Genomic DNA, 14270 nt, shown 5'->3' on the forward strand with positions numbered 1-14270 from the left:
AAAAGGTGCAGTTGTGTCTAAACAGACACAACTTCAGAGCGGAAATAAATTACGTGCAGCCACACTCAAGCCTGGACTGAATGTGGTCTATAATCCTGCATCCATTCATTCCTGAGCTGGCTGCCAAACTACTTTCCCTGTGGGTTTCTGACTGGAAGAGTGACATACAAACACTACATGTTTGTGTTCAGATCCCCCTTCTCACATCTGGAGACTTGTCTAGACTTCACACTGTGAAGAAGATAAATATGAAGAAGCCTTTGCTTTAGTCCCTGAGCTATTGCTCTCTTTTGAATCGCTGACCCTCTGAATTAATAAGGCACCACTGTAACCCACCTCCATCCCCAGGCTCCTCATTCATTTTCCTGATATCATCCTTTGTGGGGAATGAAAGTAATTGTTTCATGAAGAGAAATTGAGATCTATACATGACACTGCAGGTCGTACCACTGTGAAGATGTTCAGCTTTGTACAGTATCAGAGAAAAGGGGCAGTGCCAGACTCCTTCAGCAGCGCTGCTGCAGAGGGAAGCAATGGGGTGACCCTCTCTCCACTTACAAGCAGTACTTAAAGATGAATAATGGTTTATAATAAATTCATACAGAGTCCTGAAGGTCTCTGTGTTTGACTGACAGAGGGGTTCGTTCCCAGGCCAGGCACTCCAGTGGCATTCTAATCCAAAGGAGGAATGCCTGCAGGGCAGCATATACATTTACAGCTTGACTAGGCAGCAAGAAGGGAGATGAAGCAGAGTCATAAGGAAGGCTGCTTCTTAGTCACAAATTGGTGATCATCATACTATGGGTAGGATTTTGGCTGAGGAATGGATTTTGGTGGAGGAGAGACAATTCGGAAAAAAACCATTTGCGTACTTTGAGAGGACAGCATGTTTGCACAGGAACACTGCAGTTACACCATTACAGGACTCAGGGGGACCTGGACAGCCAGAAGACCATGGCCTTACTGACACAGGAGAGGTTTAGAAATCCAGAGAAAACCAGCAGCTAGCACTGAGGATCAAGTTCCAGCTGCTGGACTTGCCATGGAAACATCGACAATTGGAAGGGAAACTGCAATAAAACTTTATTGTGAAAAAATTTCTTCCACAGTAAAGAATGAAATGATTCCCAGCATAATGTTAAAATCATATTATGCCTGCTGTACTTGAATTTCTCAAAGCTCTCAAGTATTTAAATGAAATTATTTTAACTTCAAAAGCTTGTAATAATAGGCAATTATATTTCCTATATATGGTAAATAACTTTCCTTCTTGAGTCACTGATACTTTCTTCTCCCAACATTTTAAATCCCCTCTTTTTCCCCCTCCTCTGCCTAGATGAACACTGGTTACTGAAACACGTACTACTGGGTGAATCTGACATTACACAAAAGAGGTCAGTCATAAGAAGGGTCAGAAGAGGTAGCCTCAACAGGAGCTGGAAAAAAACCCCACAGCATTTAATTTTATTTTGTTGTTTTTCAAACAAAGAGCTAGATACAAATCTCCTGTACTCATTCAGCCTTTTACCACTGCTTTTATTACCTTCGAATGGAAGGTAAGTGCTGAAAAAAAACTGATTGGAAGTTTAATTTTATGGAAGAGTCTGTAAATACCTCTTTGTCCCTCAGTGAAACGATATTTGGTGCCTGCCAAGGGTAATACCCTTCTGTGCTGAAAGCACAAATCTGGTAAGATGGAACAGTGAAGAAACCTCCCTTATGGGGTTTGCTAAACCCAAGCTATCACCCTGCTTTAAATTATGCAGTGTGGTTGTGTAAAGTGGCTTGAACACAGCAGATTACCCAGCACTCAGATGCAGTGGGAGATCCCACTGATAGCTCCTGCCAGGGAATGGGAAGAGGATATGATCAGAGAGCTCTGTGCTCAGGCTCTGGTCTTTAGGGAGCTGCAGGCAACAGCCATTAAGTTAAAAGAACTCCAAGGGCTTCTCTAAGCAACAGCAGGGAGATCACCAGTCCCTCAGCCAGTTAAGGATTCACACTCCCAGCTGCTGTGTGTATCTGGCTCCAGAATTAACAACCTACCTTCGCAAAAACTAATAAAAGGAGTTCTGGACCCAGGACAGCAAACTCAGCAGCCTGTCACCCAGAAACACAGCACTGGTACAGAGAGATGGCACCTGTTATTAGACACAGCTCTGCCTACGTGAGGGCCTGGAGCTAGATGTGCATTTTGTTTCCCCCTGTATTTCCTGAAGGAATAATGACTTTAATTAAAACCTACCACATTCCCCCTGGCCTCGAGCATGTGCAGTCTCCAAGCCCTCGTTGGCATCTTTGCTTTCGGCAGTTCTCCTCGATGTTCGCGTTTTGGTTGGCAACTCTGGGGCTTGGAGGAAATTGCTCACTACACTCCTCATGCCCTTCTTTCCCAATTCCTTCTCCACCTCTGCAATGCAAAGAAGAAAAGCAATCACTGCAATCAACTGAAGACAAGAAACTATTGGAAACTATTGCTCTGCTTGGAATTAACAGCACAAAAGAAAAGCAAACAACACAAAACAGGGGTTCCTTGGGGTTGTTCAGCCATTTGGCCCTTTAAAATGAGATGTTCGCCCAGAAAAAAAATACCCACATGTAAACAAGTAACTGCTTTCTACATCATTTACACCAGGTAGTATAATGTCTAATACACACACAGGACTGAGTTTCACTGCAAAACAGTCTATAACAGACAGAGTTAAGGATGCTGTCAGCCCTTTCCTCAGCCCTGGAATTGCTGGTCCGACAGGGACCCAGACCTACCATCTGAGATGCTGGATTCCTGAAACATCGTTTCAAAGGCCTGATGGATCTCAGCAAAGGATGGTCTATCAGAAGGACTCCACTGCCAGCCTGAAAAAAAGCACACCACCATTCAAAACTTCCCTTCAGCAGCAAACAGTGAGTACCCTGCACCAGGAGGGGCCAGAAATCACAGTTCCCTTCCAATACACTGAGATAAAACACTGACATGAAAATCTGATTTACAGGGTGCTGAGTGCCTGCAACCACTTTGGTTCAGTGACAGCTGCAGACACCCAACACTCCCTAAATCAGGTTTTGGTGTCAGTGTGTGACAGTAGGTGCCGAGCACTGCTGGGGAAAAGTGCAGGGCACTGAGTCACGTACCAAAAGGCCACAGTGAAGAGTCACAGTCAGTCCTGCAAGAAGCCAAATGAAGCTCCTACTTCATCCTTGGAGCATAAGCTTTTCTTTAAGTTGTCAGGAAAAAGAAGACAAAGGAAGCATTGAGGTCCACAACAAATCTCTTCTCTGGGCCTGTAGGCTCCCAGTAGAGATGAACAGCTGGTTTCACAACATGTTCATCCTCTAGAGAAAGCAGCAGCTGTACCCAAACACTTCCACACGGCATTGCACCTTCCCTGCAACTGGCAAGGGATTCTCGTGCCTTGTGGTACATAGCCTGACCCCTACACTTTTATTGCACCCTTGCAAAGCTAAAATGCAGCATCTACAGGGCTAAGAAACACTTACATGCTCTCATGAGCTCATAAACTTTCTCAGGACAGCCTTCAGGACGCTCCATACGATAGTCCTTCTCCAACAGCTCATAGACTTGAGACAGGTCAATCCCAGGGTAAGGGGACATACCGTAGGTAGCAATTTCCCACAGCAGAACACCAAAGGCTGCAGTAGAGAACAAGAGGGAAAAAAAAAGGGAGGAAAAAAAAATCAATAAGCTTTGTTTTCATCTTGAATTTGAGAGGCTGTTTAGTGGGAGTAGTCACTAAATAGTGCTGCACACTTAGACCAGCCCTGGGTGGTTCAGATCCCATGCTCAGCAGCAGCTTAAATGTTAAAGAAGCGTAACAAGCCTCTCCGTCAGCACAGACAAGTCTCCTGCGATATGACAGGGTAGAATTAGACTAATTTTCAATGTATCAGTTGTCTCAAACCTGAACGCCTTGAGATCCTTCAAGTCCTATTAGAGGCACAATTAAGAGACTTCACAGTGGATTAGCTGAAACCGCTTCACTGCTGCACTGCAGTCGCTCTCTCAGTGTGGCAGCTCCTCTCATTTGCAACCTCTCCCTGGAGGACTCGCACATTTTAATAGCTCAGTGTTTTTGGGGTGCCCTTGTTTAGCTGCAGTGTGATCTGGAAGGGGAATCTGGGAGGCAGCAGTGACAGGAAAGTTTCAGCAGTTGCTACCAACAAGATACGGTGAGGATGAGACATTTTTGTCCCAGGGAAAGATGAATAGGAAAAGGGAGGGTACAAAAAGGGTCTTGGAACAGGCATTCAAGTGGCAGCAGTCAGTGGGGATGCAGGTCAGCAGTGGGGTCAGGCAGCTAACCCAGGAGTCAGGCACACAGAATAAAACCAACACCAGTTCAACAACCTGCATGTAATTAGTTCAGTCACCCTATTCTGTTCTTAACCTGAAGAGAAAGCGATTACAATTCTGCATAAGTAAGGAAATCACATCACATTACATGGCAACGCCACCAAGGGCAATTTACATTAGACATTTCTGTGCACAATTTTCTTTGATTGCTGTCTTGAGGCAGTGAGGTGAAAACATCTAAACCCTGGCGTGCCCAGCAGCAGCCCTGGCCTCTGGGGACAGCTGATCTCAGATGAGATCCCAAAGTCCACTGCCTCAACTCTGCTTCCTGAGGTTACATTAACCCTAAGTAAAGGTATCCCATATTCCTGTGGGATCCTTCCTTCCCCAAGTGCTCTGCTATTGAAAAGCACCAGGGATCCTGCAGCTACCACAGCAGTACAGCAACATCCTAAGACTGTGGCAGATACTCAGTGGCCACCACCACATGGAAACCCAAAGCAGCACAAACACCTTGGTGAGCAATCACACACTCCTTGGGAGGCTGTTCTGGCTTTTCCTCCTCCATCTACAAAACATTTTACATCAGCCATCTACCTAAAAGTTTTTTTCAACATAAAACCCTTCTCTGTACATTTTCTCCCAAACTGCAGAAAACTTCATCTCTGCTTCACTACTGTCTGTTGGTGCTCAGGATATCATTTTCCAAGTGCTTTTGGGACCATATTCCACAAACTTCTATCTCATGCCACTGGGCACTTTTGAGAATTTGACCAACAGCTATGGCAGGGATATAAAACCCAAAGAAAGGCTGATAAAAGTACAATGAGATTTTCTGTGGTCAGATTTGATACAATACAGCTCCATTTAGCTAAGCCTACCCTTATCACCAGCACTTCAAGGCTCTTCAATAACCATTTGTCATCAAATTTTCCCTCTGCTTCTCCTCATCTCATTCCAAAGATTATTCTTTTAAAATGCAGAAAGACAAGCTTGGAGCTATCACTAGACAGATACACACATAATTATTTTTTTAACATAAAATGAACCAGATTCTTTACTCCTTGAAGTAGTTAGAAAGTTTTTGGCTATATAATAATCTATCAATTAGTCCTGTGCCAGAACTCCACCAAGGCAGTAGCACTGGTGCCCTTCAGCCCCATTTCTGACAATTCTATAAACACTACAGTATCTTTTCTTATTTGCCAACAACTCAAATATATAAAATCAGGTGAGCATTCTCTGTGCTCTGCTCTGAGACTGCCCAAGCAGAGATTAATTCCTACACTCTGACGAGCCCACAGAACAACGTGGCTCAAACCAGGGAACCTGCTGCTCCCTCCTGAAATGTTCCACAGCAGCCTCATTTCACAGCCCTGGAAAAGAAGACTATCATCTTCATTAATCTGTCCATGCAAATTCTTACCCCAGACGTCGGATTTAATAGAGAACTTGTTGTAGGCCAGGCTTTCTGGTGCAGTCCACTTGATGGGGAATTTTGCTCCAGCGTGGGCTGTGTAGGTGTCACCTGTCATTAACCTGCTCAGGCCAAAGTCTGCCACCTTCACCAAGTGGTTCTCCCCTACAAGGCAGTTCCTGGCAGCAAGGTCCCTAAAAAGAAGAGCAAAAATAGGCAATGAGAAGTCCTTAGCATCTCACTTTTAGTGATAGCAAGGAAGCCTGCTGTTCCTGAAGAAACCTGGGCCTGTGTGATTATTTTGATCCAAGTATTACACAGAAATTCTGGAGTTACATGCACACACACAAGAGGGAGAGTTATTTTCCATTCCATCTCTGTAAGACTGCCATCCCAACTTTTTTTTTTTTTCTTCTAATTTAAAGTGAGAGCTTCAAGAAGCCCCCTCACTTTCAATAAAAGCTGCCACCCTCAGGATAAAAATATTTCAAAGAAATGTCAGCGCTCAAGTTATCAATAGCTGGGGATGAGCACTGAATAAAGTGAGTTTCTATTCCTCACTTCTTGCCCACCTCTGTAGTGCTTCAGTCACCCCAGCCAACACCAGTCACTCTCCAGAGCGCCCTTTCCAGTCCTTGCTTAAGCACCAGGATGAGCTCCCAGCCCTGCTCTGCCTCCTCCCAGGTGTACCACTTTTTACAACACAATGTGCTCACAACCAGCACTTGGCCTTTGCGAACCTGCTGGAGCCTCTGTGCTGGCATTTTCAAAGGACTGGGCAACAAGCAGATTTAACTTTTTCCCCACATTTTTTTCCACCACTGGTCCCACCCTGGCAGGTGAGAGATGTGCACTCTACATTTGCCACTTTCCCTGGCTTGTATGTGCTGTTGGCATCCTTGGAAACACTTCAGGAGGATAAAAAATGTAAAGCACAGAAGCACATTTCTCCTAATATTAGGTTTTGTTAAAAACACTTTTCCAGATTATGTCACATTGAACTAAAAATTGATTGCACCAGGAAGCTCGGGTGAGATCTTTAGATATGAGGCAGACACTGCTGTTTCTGTTGCTTGTTCTGCTCAATCAGAATAAATTAAAAAACAGAAAAAAGTACATCTTACTAGATGCCCATTTAAATTTCACAGTGTTTTTGAATGTACCTTCTTATCAATGTTGATTACTACAATGTGTATCTAAATAAAAGCTCCTCTCCATAATCAAATTCCTCCTCCTTCCTGATTCATTAAATGAGGTCAGAGCACTGCATTTGAATCCATGGATGTGAATTGTGACAACACTCTTCAAATAATTGGGTAGGTGGTTAAGGGGGTGGCTGATAAGGAAAAATGCTACTATTTATTTTAGATAAATGGGTCATCGGAAGTAAGAGGAAATGAAATGAATGGCAGAGAAGGCAAATGAGATTCACACAAAGGAGTTTTTAAAGTTTACTTCCTCTGGGCTGAAGCGACAAAATCCTTTCAACAGAGCAAATCAAAGGCTGGAAATTTTAATTGGCAGAATCACTGTTCAATTTATTGACTGATAGCAGCATTTAACCAGGTCTTTCAAGCAGCAAAGGCAACTCACAGCTTAGAAGAGCACCTAGAACTATACACATCATCTTCATATTTGTGTCTATGAAAAAAACACGTGCTAATTCCACATTCCAGTTAATTGGGCAGGAAAGGTCAGGCTACGACACCGAGAGCATCTTGTACAAAGCTCAGCCACTCTCGAGCCCTGGCACAGGATGTGTCATTACATTGCCAGGAGCCCATTTCTGCAGACGAGGAACGCAAAGCTCCAGCCATAATTGCAGCACACTTTAAAGGTCAGAGTCCCTGAGACTTTTAAGACAGCAGAGATGCTTATTAAAGTGAATACACAATCTGGACAATAGCATGGAACAATTCCTGCAGTGGAAAACAAAGTGAAGCAAACAAGAAAGAGCAGGAGCTGAGGCGGTGCTCGGAGGGCGATTCTGCTGTGGGGACCTGCACACATCCAGCATCACCAACTGCAGCTGGTTTGAAAGGCTGGTAGAAACAAGGAAGTGGCTTATGTGGTCCGTTAAAAGTCCATTACTTTGGGCTTAAATTCACATTTCAGGCCTTTCCCAAAATATATAAGTACTGATGTGTCTTTCACCTGCATCTACTTCAAAGTCAAGAGAAAAGAGTTGAGAGAAAACCCATCCTTTGGACAGGTTAATAGACTGTGCCAGACTTGCACCGGTGTGTTAAATATATGACACCAATCAATGCTGTGATAGCCTGAAAGGGAGGGAAATCCATCAAGGATTGTTCTTGTGCTCAACATTCAAGGGTGCTCACTGTCCTTCCCACCTGTGGATGAAGTTTTTCTTCTCCAGGTACTCCATGGCTGAGGAGATCTGAGTTGCCATGTACAGCAGCACCACAGCATTCACCTCCTGCCTGTTACACTCCCGCAGGTAATCCAGCAGGTTCCCATAGGTCATGAACTCTGTGATGATGTAGAAAGGAGGTTCTCGTGTGCACACCCCTGGGGAACAACATAAAGTTGACAATGAATGTTGGAGAATACAAGTGAATCTTCAGGTTTCATCCTCAAAGGCAATTTGTACCTCCAGAAGGCAGAAAAATGGGGCTCGTGCAAAGAATGGATTCTGCTTGGAAGTGGTTAATAGAGGGGTTTAATTTTCTGCTTCAGGCTCTGGCAAATTAAACATTAGGGAGACGAGATCATTAAAAATCATGTATTAGTGGTACAAATTGTGAATTTTTCCAGACAATAAGTGTCTGTATTTAAAGCCTTGGTATGGTAAGCAGCTTATCTGCTCCTTAACATCCATATCACTGCACAAGGGTTTAGTTCAAATCCTCTGCTTGGTATTTATCACTTACCTAATAATTGCACCAAGTTTGGATGCTTGATCTCCTTCATTACTGCAGCTTCTTTCAAGAACTCTTCCACCTCCATGGTATCCTCCTGCAGAACAATTGCAAAGCTTTGGCAAAGGCAGAGTACACAAAGGAGAAACAGATTTTTATATAAGGACACAAAAAGAACTGCTAACTGACAACATAAGCCACAGTTCTCACACAGTAATTTTTCCCTGTAGCCACAACACAAAGCCAGGGAGTTACAAACATTAATTTTTTTGTATTATTTAAAAATATATATTTTTGTCATTTTCATACTAGCTGAGCTTTCTGGGACAAGAAAATCCATATCCCTTTTGTGAAGGGTCTCTCACAGAATGCTCAGGAGCTGAAAAGGAAAAAACAGGCAACATGAAAGAAAAAGCACAGAAAAGAAACAAGAACGAACATAAAAGAAAGGATACACCACAATCAAATGCTTGAGAGGCTGCTGAAAGGCAGGCCCCTGGGTTCAGTGGGTAGGAACAAGAAATCCCCTCTCTCAGTCAGGGAGGCACGACTGATGGCAGCCGCTGTGTGACTGAAAGCCTAAGGTTTCACAGATTCATTTCTGGCATTCAGAGCCTGACCCATGACGTATCCATTCTGGGCAGACGTGTCACTACCAATTTGCTGGGCACCATAAAGTTACTTGGCACAGCACAAAACCAAGGAAGATACAATCTTGCTCCAAAGACATATTTTTTCTGAAGCAGATACGCCCCAAATGGCCGGAAGGTCATTTCAAAGTGGTGCAAAAACACTGATCTATTCCTAAAGCAATGTTTCTTTCTATATCCATATTTTTTTCAATGATGGATTAATGTTGACAGGCTACATGGACAAAGTGTTTTAGGGAAGGATTGGAAAGGATTTACTGCTGCTGGTGAGAACGATAACAGTGGGTTGCCACTGTGAGATCCAGCCAGCTCCCTGCTCTGCACTTAGCACTGAGAACATTTTTCCAACACTTCCATTCAATCGTTTACTATTCATTGCCAATTAGCTTGATTGACAGCTGTGATTTGCTCAACACACTGTCAAAACTAATAGTCCAAAGGTCCTTGTGAGCAGAACCTTAAACTGTTCTCTTTGGCAAAGGAAATTGTGTTAATAATCCAGGTTACAAAATCATCCTAAATACCCTTTTGTCTTATGCATGCTACACAAACCTTGGAAGGTTTGTCCTTTGCATAGCTGCTCCAGTTTGAAATTTCTCACCTCTCAGTGACCATATTAATAGGAAGGACACATACAGAGAAGCACTGTAGCAATGACCTCTCTGAAAACCTGATCTCATGGAAAGGATCAAGCTTTAACTGGCTTCCAGCTCCCACTATGCTAAACCATGGCAGAAATACAACAGCTCTGGCTGTCCAGTGTTTTCCCAGCACAGCACAAGGCCATGCCATGGCAATAAGGGACACCAGGGTTACATGTTGCCTAATTTAAAACACAGGCTTCTCTGCTGGGGAAAAAATAAAAGAGGCAAAAAAAAAGAAAAAAAAAGAAAAAGCAGAGGCAGTCCTAGGGGCAGCAGAGCTGAGGTGAGCAGTAAGAAATGTGCTCACAGCTTACAGCAGCTCAGCCATTAAATGGCCCTCAGGAGAACCAGCTGTGGCCAGAGTCACAACTGGCTGCACTTGGTCCAGTGCAGGGCACAGGGCTCCCCGTCCCCACAGCCACTGCCTTGTGCTCCTGTCCAATTTCGGAGTAAAAACACAAATTCAGAGCATGCCCTGTTAAAACAGCCCCATATAAATACTGTGTCCTGTGCAACTCAAAAGAGTAGCCAGGGATGGATTTTAAAAGGCAATATCTCATAACCAAAAGATGGTCCTGCCCTCTCCAGTTAAACACTGAGGAATAGCATGTGCTGCTTCAACCACTTCTCCTCCAGCTCTGAGCCAGCCACGAGCTATCTTTAGATACCTGATAGAAAACTGAACAACAAATGGGTGCTCGTAAGCATCATTATTCAAAAAGATGCTGGAAGGACTTTTCTCCTCCTCTCTCTTTTAGTCTTTGCTCTCCTTTATCTTTCTTATAGAGATATCTGAGGTAGATGGGGAAGGAGCAAGAAGAATCATACAAAGTTTTGAAAAACATTCTCTCAAAGGAAAATAAAATGAGTCATCCGAAGATTTGGGCAGAAGCTGCAAAAGGCTTGTTTTTCCCAGCAGAACTAGGATATAAATGTGATTTTAAAATGTTTCCCAAAACCTTGAAGAAAGCTATAATCCCACCTGTCAGGCAGTAGACTAATGGATTTAAAGAAGGTGGATTATAAATTTGCTTTTAAGGATGGTTTTAGCATGCATAATTGCAGGTTGAAGTGTTTCTCAACTCTCCTCTTGGTTGTTCTTACACTCCCCAGTGGAACACGCTGCTCCATACCACATTATGAACCACTTTTAGTCGTGTTTCATTAAATATTTATTTATTTGAAACAGCCATGGTCTGTATTAAGGCTTCTCCTTTGCACAAACAGATTTGATGGGATAACACGTAATTTGTCTTTGTTGATGGGTTTCAGGGAGGAGAGAATGAAAGCAGCAACAACTTCAGTTTGGAGCAAGATGGGAAGTCTGAAAGCATCAGGAATGCTCACACTGCAGCCAGCAGCAGGAACATGTTACTGCAGGCTGTGCTCCAGGGAAGAGCTGAGCCCTCCTCAGCATGAACAGGTGTTTTGCAGAACCTGGGCACAGGTTTGAGCTCACCTGCACCGCAGCACTCCGAGCTGTCCCGAGCAGGGACAGCACTGGATGTCACAACACTAGATGTCACTCGCTCCCTGTGCAAGCAGCACTTGGACTCCCCCGCTGGGAGCAGCAGCAGGAACCTCCAGAGTATAGAAGAGGCCAAAATGAAAATACTTTCTGCAGCCATGGCAACCCAGAAGAACTGAGGCAGCCGCTGCTCGGAGAGGAAGGAAGAAATATTTTCCCCAAATCAAGGAAAGGTTCTTCCCCTGACACTGAAGTGTCTACCCAGTTCTATCCACTTCAAAATTTCCATTGCAAAAAAACCAAAAAGAAACAAACTAAACCCTCGGTTCTGTTTGTTTCTGCAAGACCAAACCACGTCCCCATTCGAGGAGAGAGGACATGGTGTCAAGTTTGCATAAACTCCTATTAAGCAATCAAATGCAATGTGTGCAGATGGTGCCAGAAGATCTCAAGACAGTTTTATAAACATAGATGAATTAAGCAATGACCTTATGAACTCACAGAGCACTATTTGCATTTCAAGAGACAAGGAAACCAAGACGCAGAAATCAGAGACCAGAGCCAGAAACGGAACTGATTATCCAGTTTTTCATTAAAGCCACTTATGAATTTTAATATACCTTAGCTTGCATACCATTTTTCCTTCTCTTGTGTCTTTTGATAAGAAGCAGCTGTGAACAGTTGCTTAAGACTTCCAGGTACACAAGGAGTTTGTCTTTTGGGAAAGACGCCACATAAGACAGAAAATCAAAACATGTAAAGCCTCCCTGAAGCACAGGGCCTTTGAATTTTATGTTGACTGACTCACAGTTCACAATTTTCCTAGATACACCAGGTTGTGCTGGTGTGTTCATCCACGAACAGCTCACCTTTACCACACCCTGAACGTGAGACACCATGGCACTATTTACTTTTCTAAGGTTTCATCCATTCTCCAGCAAAAGTTGTGCTGTTAACATCCTCCTTTGTTCAGATACAAGTGCTATAGATATCACATAAACCGTAAGAGGATCAGGCTCTTTAAAAATACTCTATTTCCAGCTTACAGCACTCAAAGTGAGGGCCACCATCAAGGCAAATACCTAACTAGAACTGAGAGCAGGCAGCCAGCCTGAACTTGCTCCCAGCCGAATGGGGAGTGCTCCGAGTCCTACCTTGAGTGTCTTCACGGCCACTGTCAGGTTGTACTTCTTCCAGACTCCTTCATACACCTCTCCATACTGGCCTCCACCCAGCTTGTGCTTCATGGTGATGTCGGTGCGTTCGATCTCCCACTTGTCGTAGTTGGGGGACACGCCGTAGATCGTGGGCTTGTTACGCTTGGGCGCTGGGTAGTGCAGCGTGGTGATGAGCCCATCTGCCACCGTGGAATGGTGATGGACCAGCTCTGCCAAGGTGTTGAAGCGGCTCTCTGAAGATACATAGAGCTAGGAACCAAAGGGGAAGGGAAAAAACTCGTTCAGGTAATGCCCCTTGGAGAGCTCGTACACAGGAGCCGCATCGTGAAATTGTGAAAGCGAAGTGCGGCGCTGCTTCTGCTCGAGCCATGGAACTGTGTGTGAGCTCCACGAGCTCTGTAACCAGCTCCAGAGACCAGAACAATCAATGCTTACATGGGAAAGGCATGGATTCGGGAGAAAATACATGCACTTTGCCAAAACAACAGGGAAGAAATGGCTGCAAATAGCACTAGATTGGCATGCTGCTGCTTGAGATGTCTTTTTTCAAAAAGGGTGGTCAGTGGGACATTTCCTGGAGAGTATGGGAGGGGTGTCAGCCTCAGTGTCTCAACTTCACTACTACTGTTTGGGTTATGACATTTTTACCTGCCTAAATTCTCCCTGAAGCATCACTGGCAAACCAGAGTTTTCCCTGCTTTAGGCCTGAGCTTCTGCAGAGGTTTAGCATGAAGTCAGGAGCTGGTCTGCCCCATCCCTGTGATGGGCACTGATCAATAGCACAGAAGGAAAATCATTACCACTGAATGAAAACCTGCTGCGAGGCATGATAACCCATATTTGTTACCTTCTTAACATTTATACAGAAGATCCATTTTAAGCCTAAAACCAAACAGACAACTGACTCCCTCTCACCAGAGCTGCGCGTTTCCAGTTTTCATCCTCAAGCCCAGTCTTCTGCCAGGCAAGGTGAAAAAAGCTAGGAATTTAATTATTTGAAAAGTGCTGGTTACACCTGAAGACATGGAGTAATCTTTGTATCAACGTGCATTTTGCATCATAGCCTACCCTACAACACAGAAGAGGGAAGAGCTCCATTCCTCACTTTGGTCTGGCAAGGGACAAGCATGCAAGAAGAACAGCACCATGTTTGACCACCCAAATTCCTGTCCAGTCCACACACTAGTCCTACTGCTCTCATCACATGCCAGCAGCTATGATGAGACTTTCCAAATGCTTCTGACATGCTGGATGTACATTCAACAGTTTCTGCATGTGCACTTGCCATCTGTTTGGGATTTCAGGAGGCTGGGAACTTGATGGGGCTGCCAGGCATCCAGAAATCCCAGACTTAGGGTAAAATTCTGCTTCTTCCACCTAGACAGAATTTTTGGATGGAAAAAGAAAATGCATCTTCGAAGCTCCAGCAATAAGAGAGTATCACCAACAAAGAAGCATTTGCATGAGAAAAAAGTGTTTGCAGGAAGGGACAAAGCCACCTTCAAACTTGATTAAAGTTTTTTAATGAAGACTGGAAAATAATGACAACCTCCTGGGGAGCATGTTCACGACTCTCTACCAAAATGAATCAGATATTCTTTTGGTAAAGTTACTGGGTCAAATCTCATTTCAACACCATGGCTAAAAAAAAACCCTCAAACAAAACAAAACAAAACAAAAAAACAAACAAAAAAAACCCCACCACAACCTACAAAAACCTAT

General features: G+C 44.0%; 1 protein-coding gene across 2 annotated transcripts in view; it reads right to left on the reverse strand.

The window, feature by feature from the left end:
- ABL1 (ABL proto-oncogene 1, non-receptor tyrosine kinase) overlaps positions 1-14270 on the reverse strand; it is a 75685-nt gene that overhangs the window by 1939 nt on the left and 59476 nt on the right. For both annotated transcript variants that reach the window (XM_062505416.1, XM_062505417.1), the window contains exons 4-10: positions 12525-12797; positions 8621-8705; positions 8081-8258; positions 5739-5923; positions 3499-3651; positions 2767-2856; positions 2246-2410 (exon numbers count right to left, since the gene is read on the reverse strand). In XM_062505416.1, coding sequence (XP_062361400.1) covers positions 2246-2410; positions 2767-2856; positions 3499-3651; positions 5739-5923; positions 8081-8258; positions 8621-8705; positions 12525-12797 — 1129 coding nt within the window. The remainder of the gene's footprint in view (positions 1-2245; positions 2411-2766; positions 2857-3498; positions 3652-5738; positions 5924-8080; positions 8259-8620; positions 8706-12524; positions 12798-14270) is intronic.

The sequence above is a fragment of the Cinclus cinclus genome, chromosome 19 (assembly GCF_963662255.1).
Source record: "Cinclus cinclus chromosome 19, bCinCin1.1, whole genome shotgun sequence".
Lineage (NCBI taxonomy): Eukaryota > Metazoa > Chordata > Aves > Passeriformes > Cinclidae > Cinclus > Cinclus cinclus.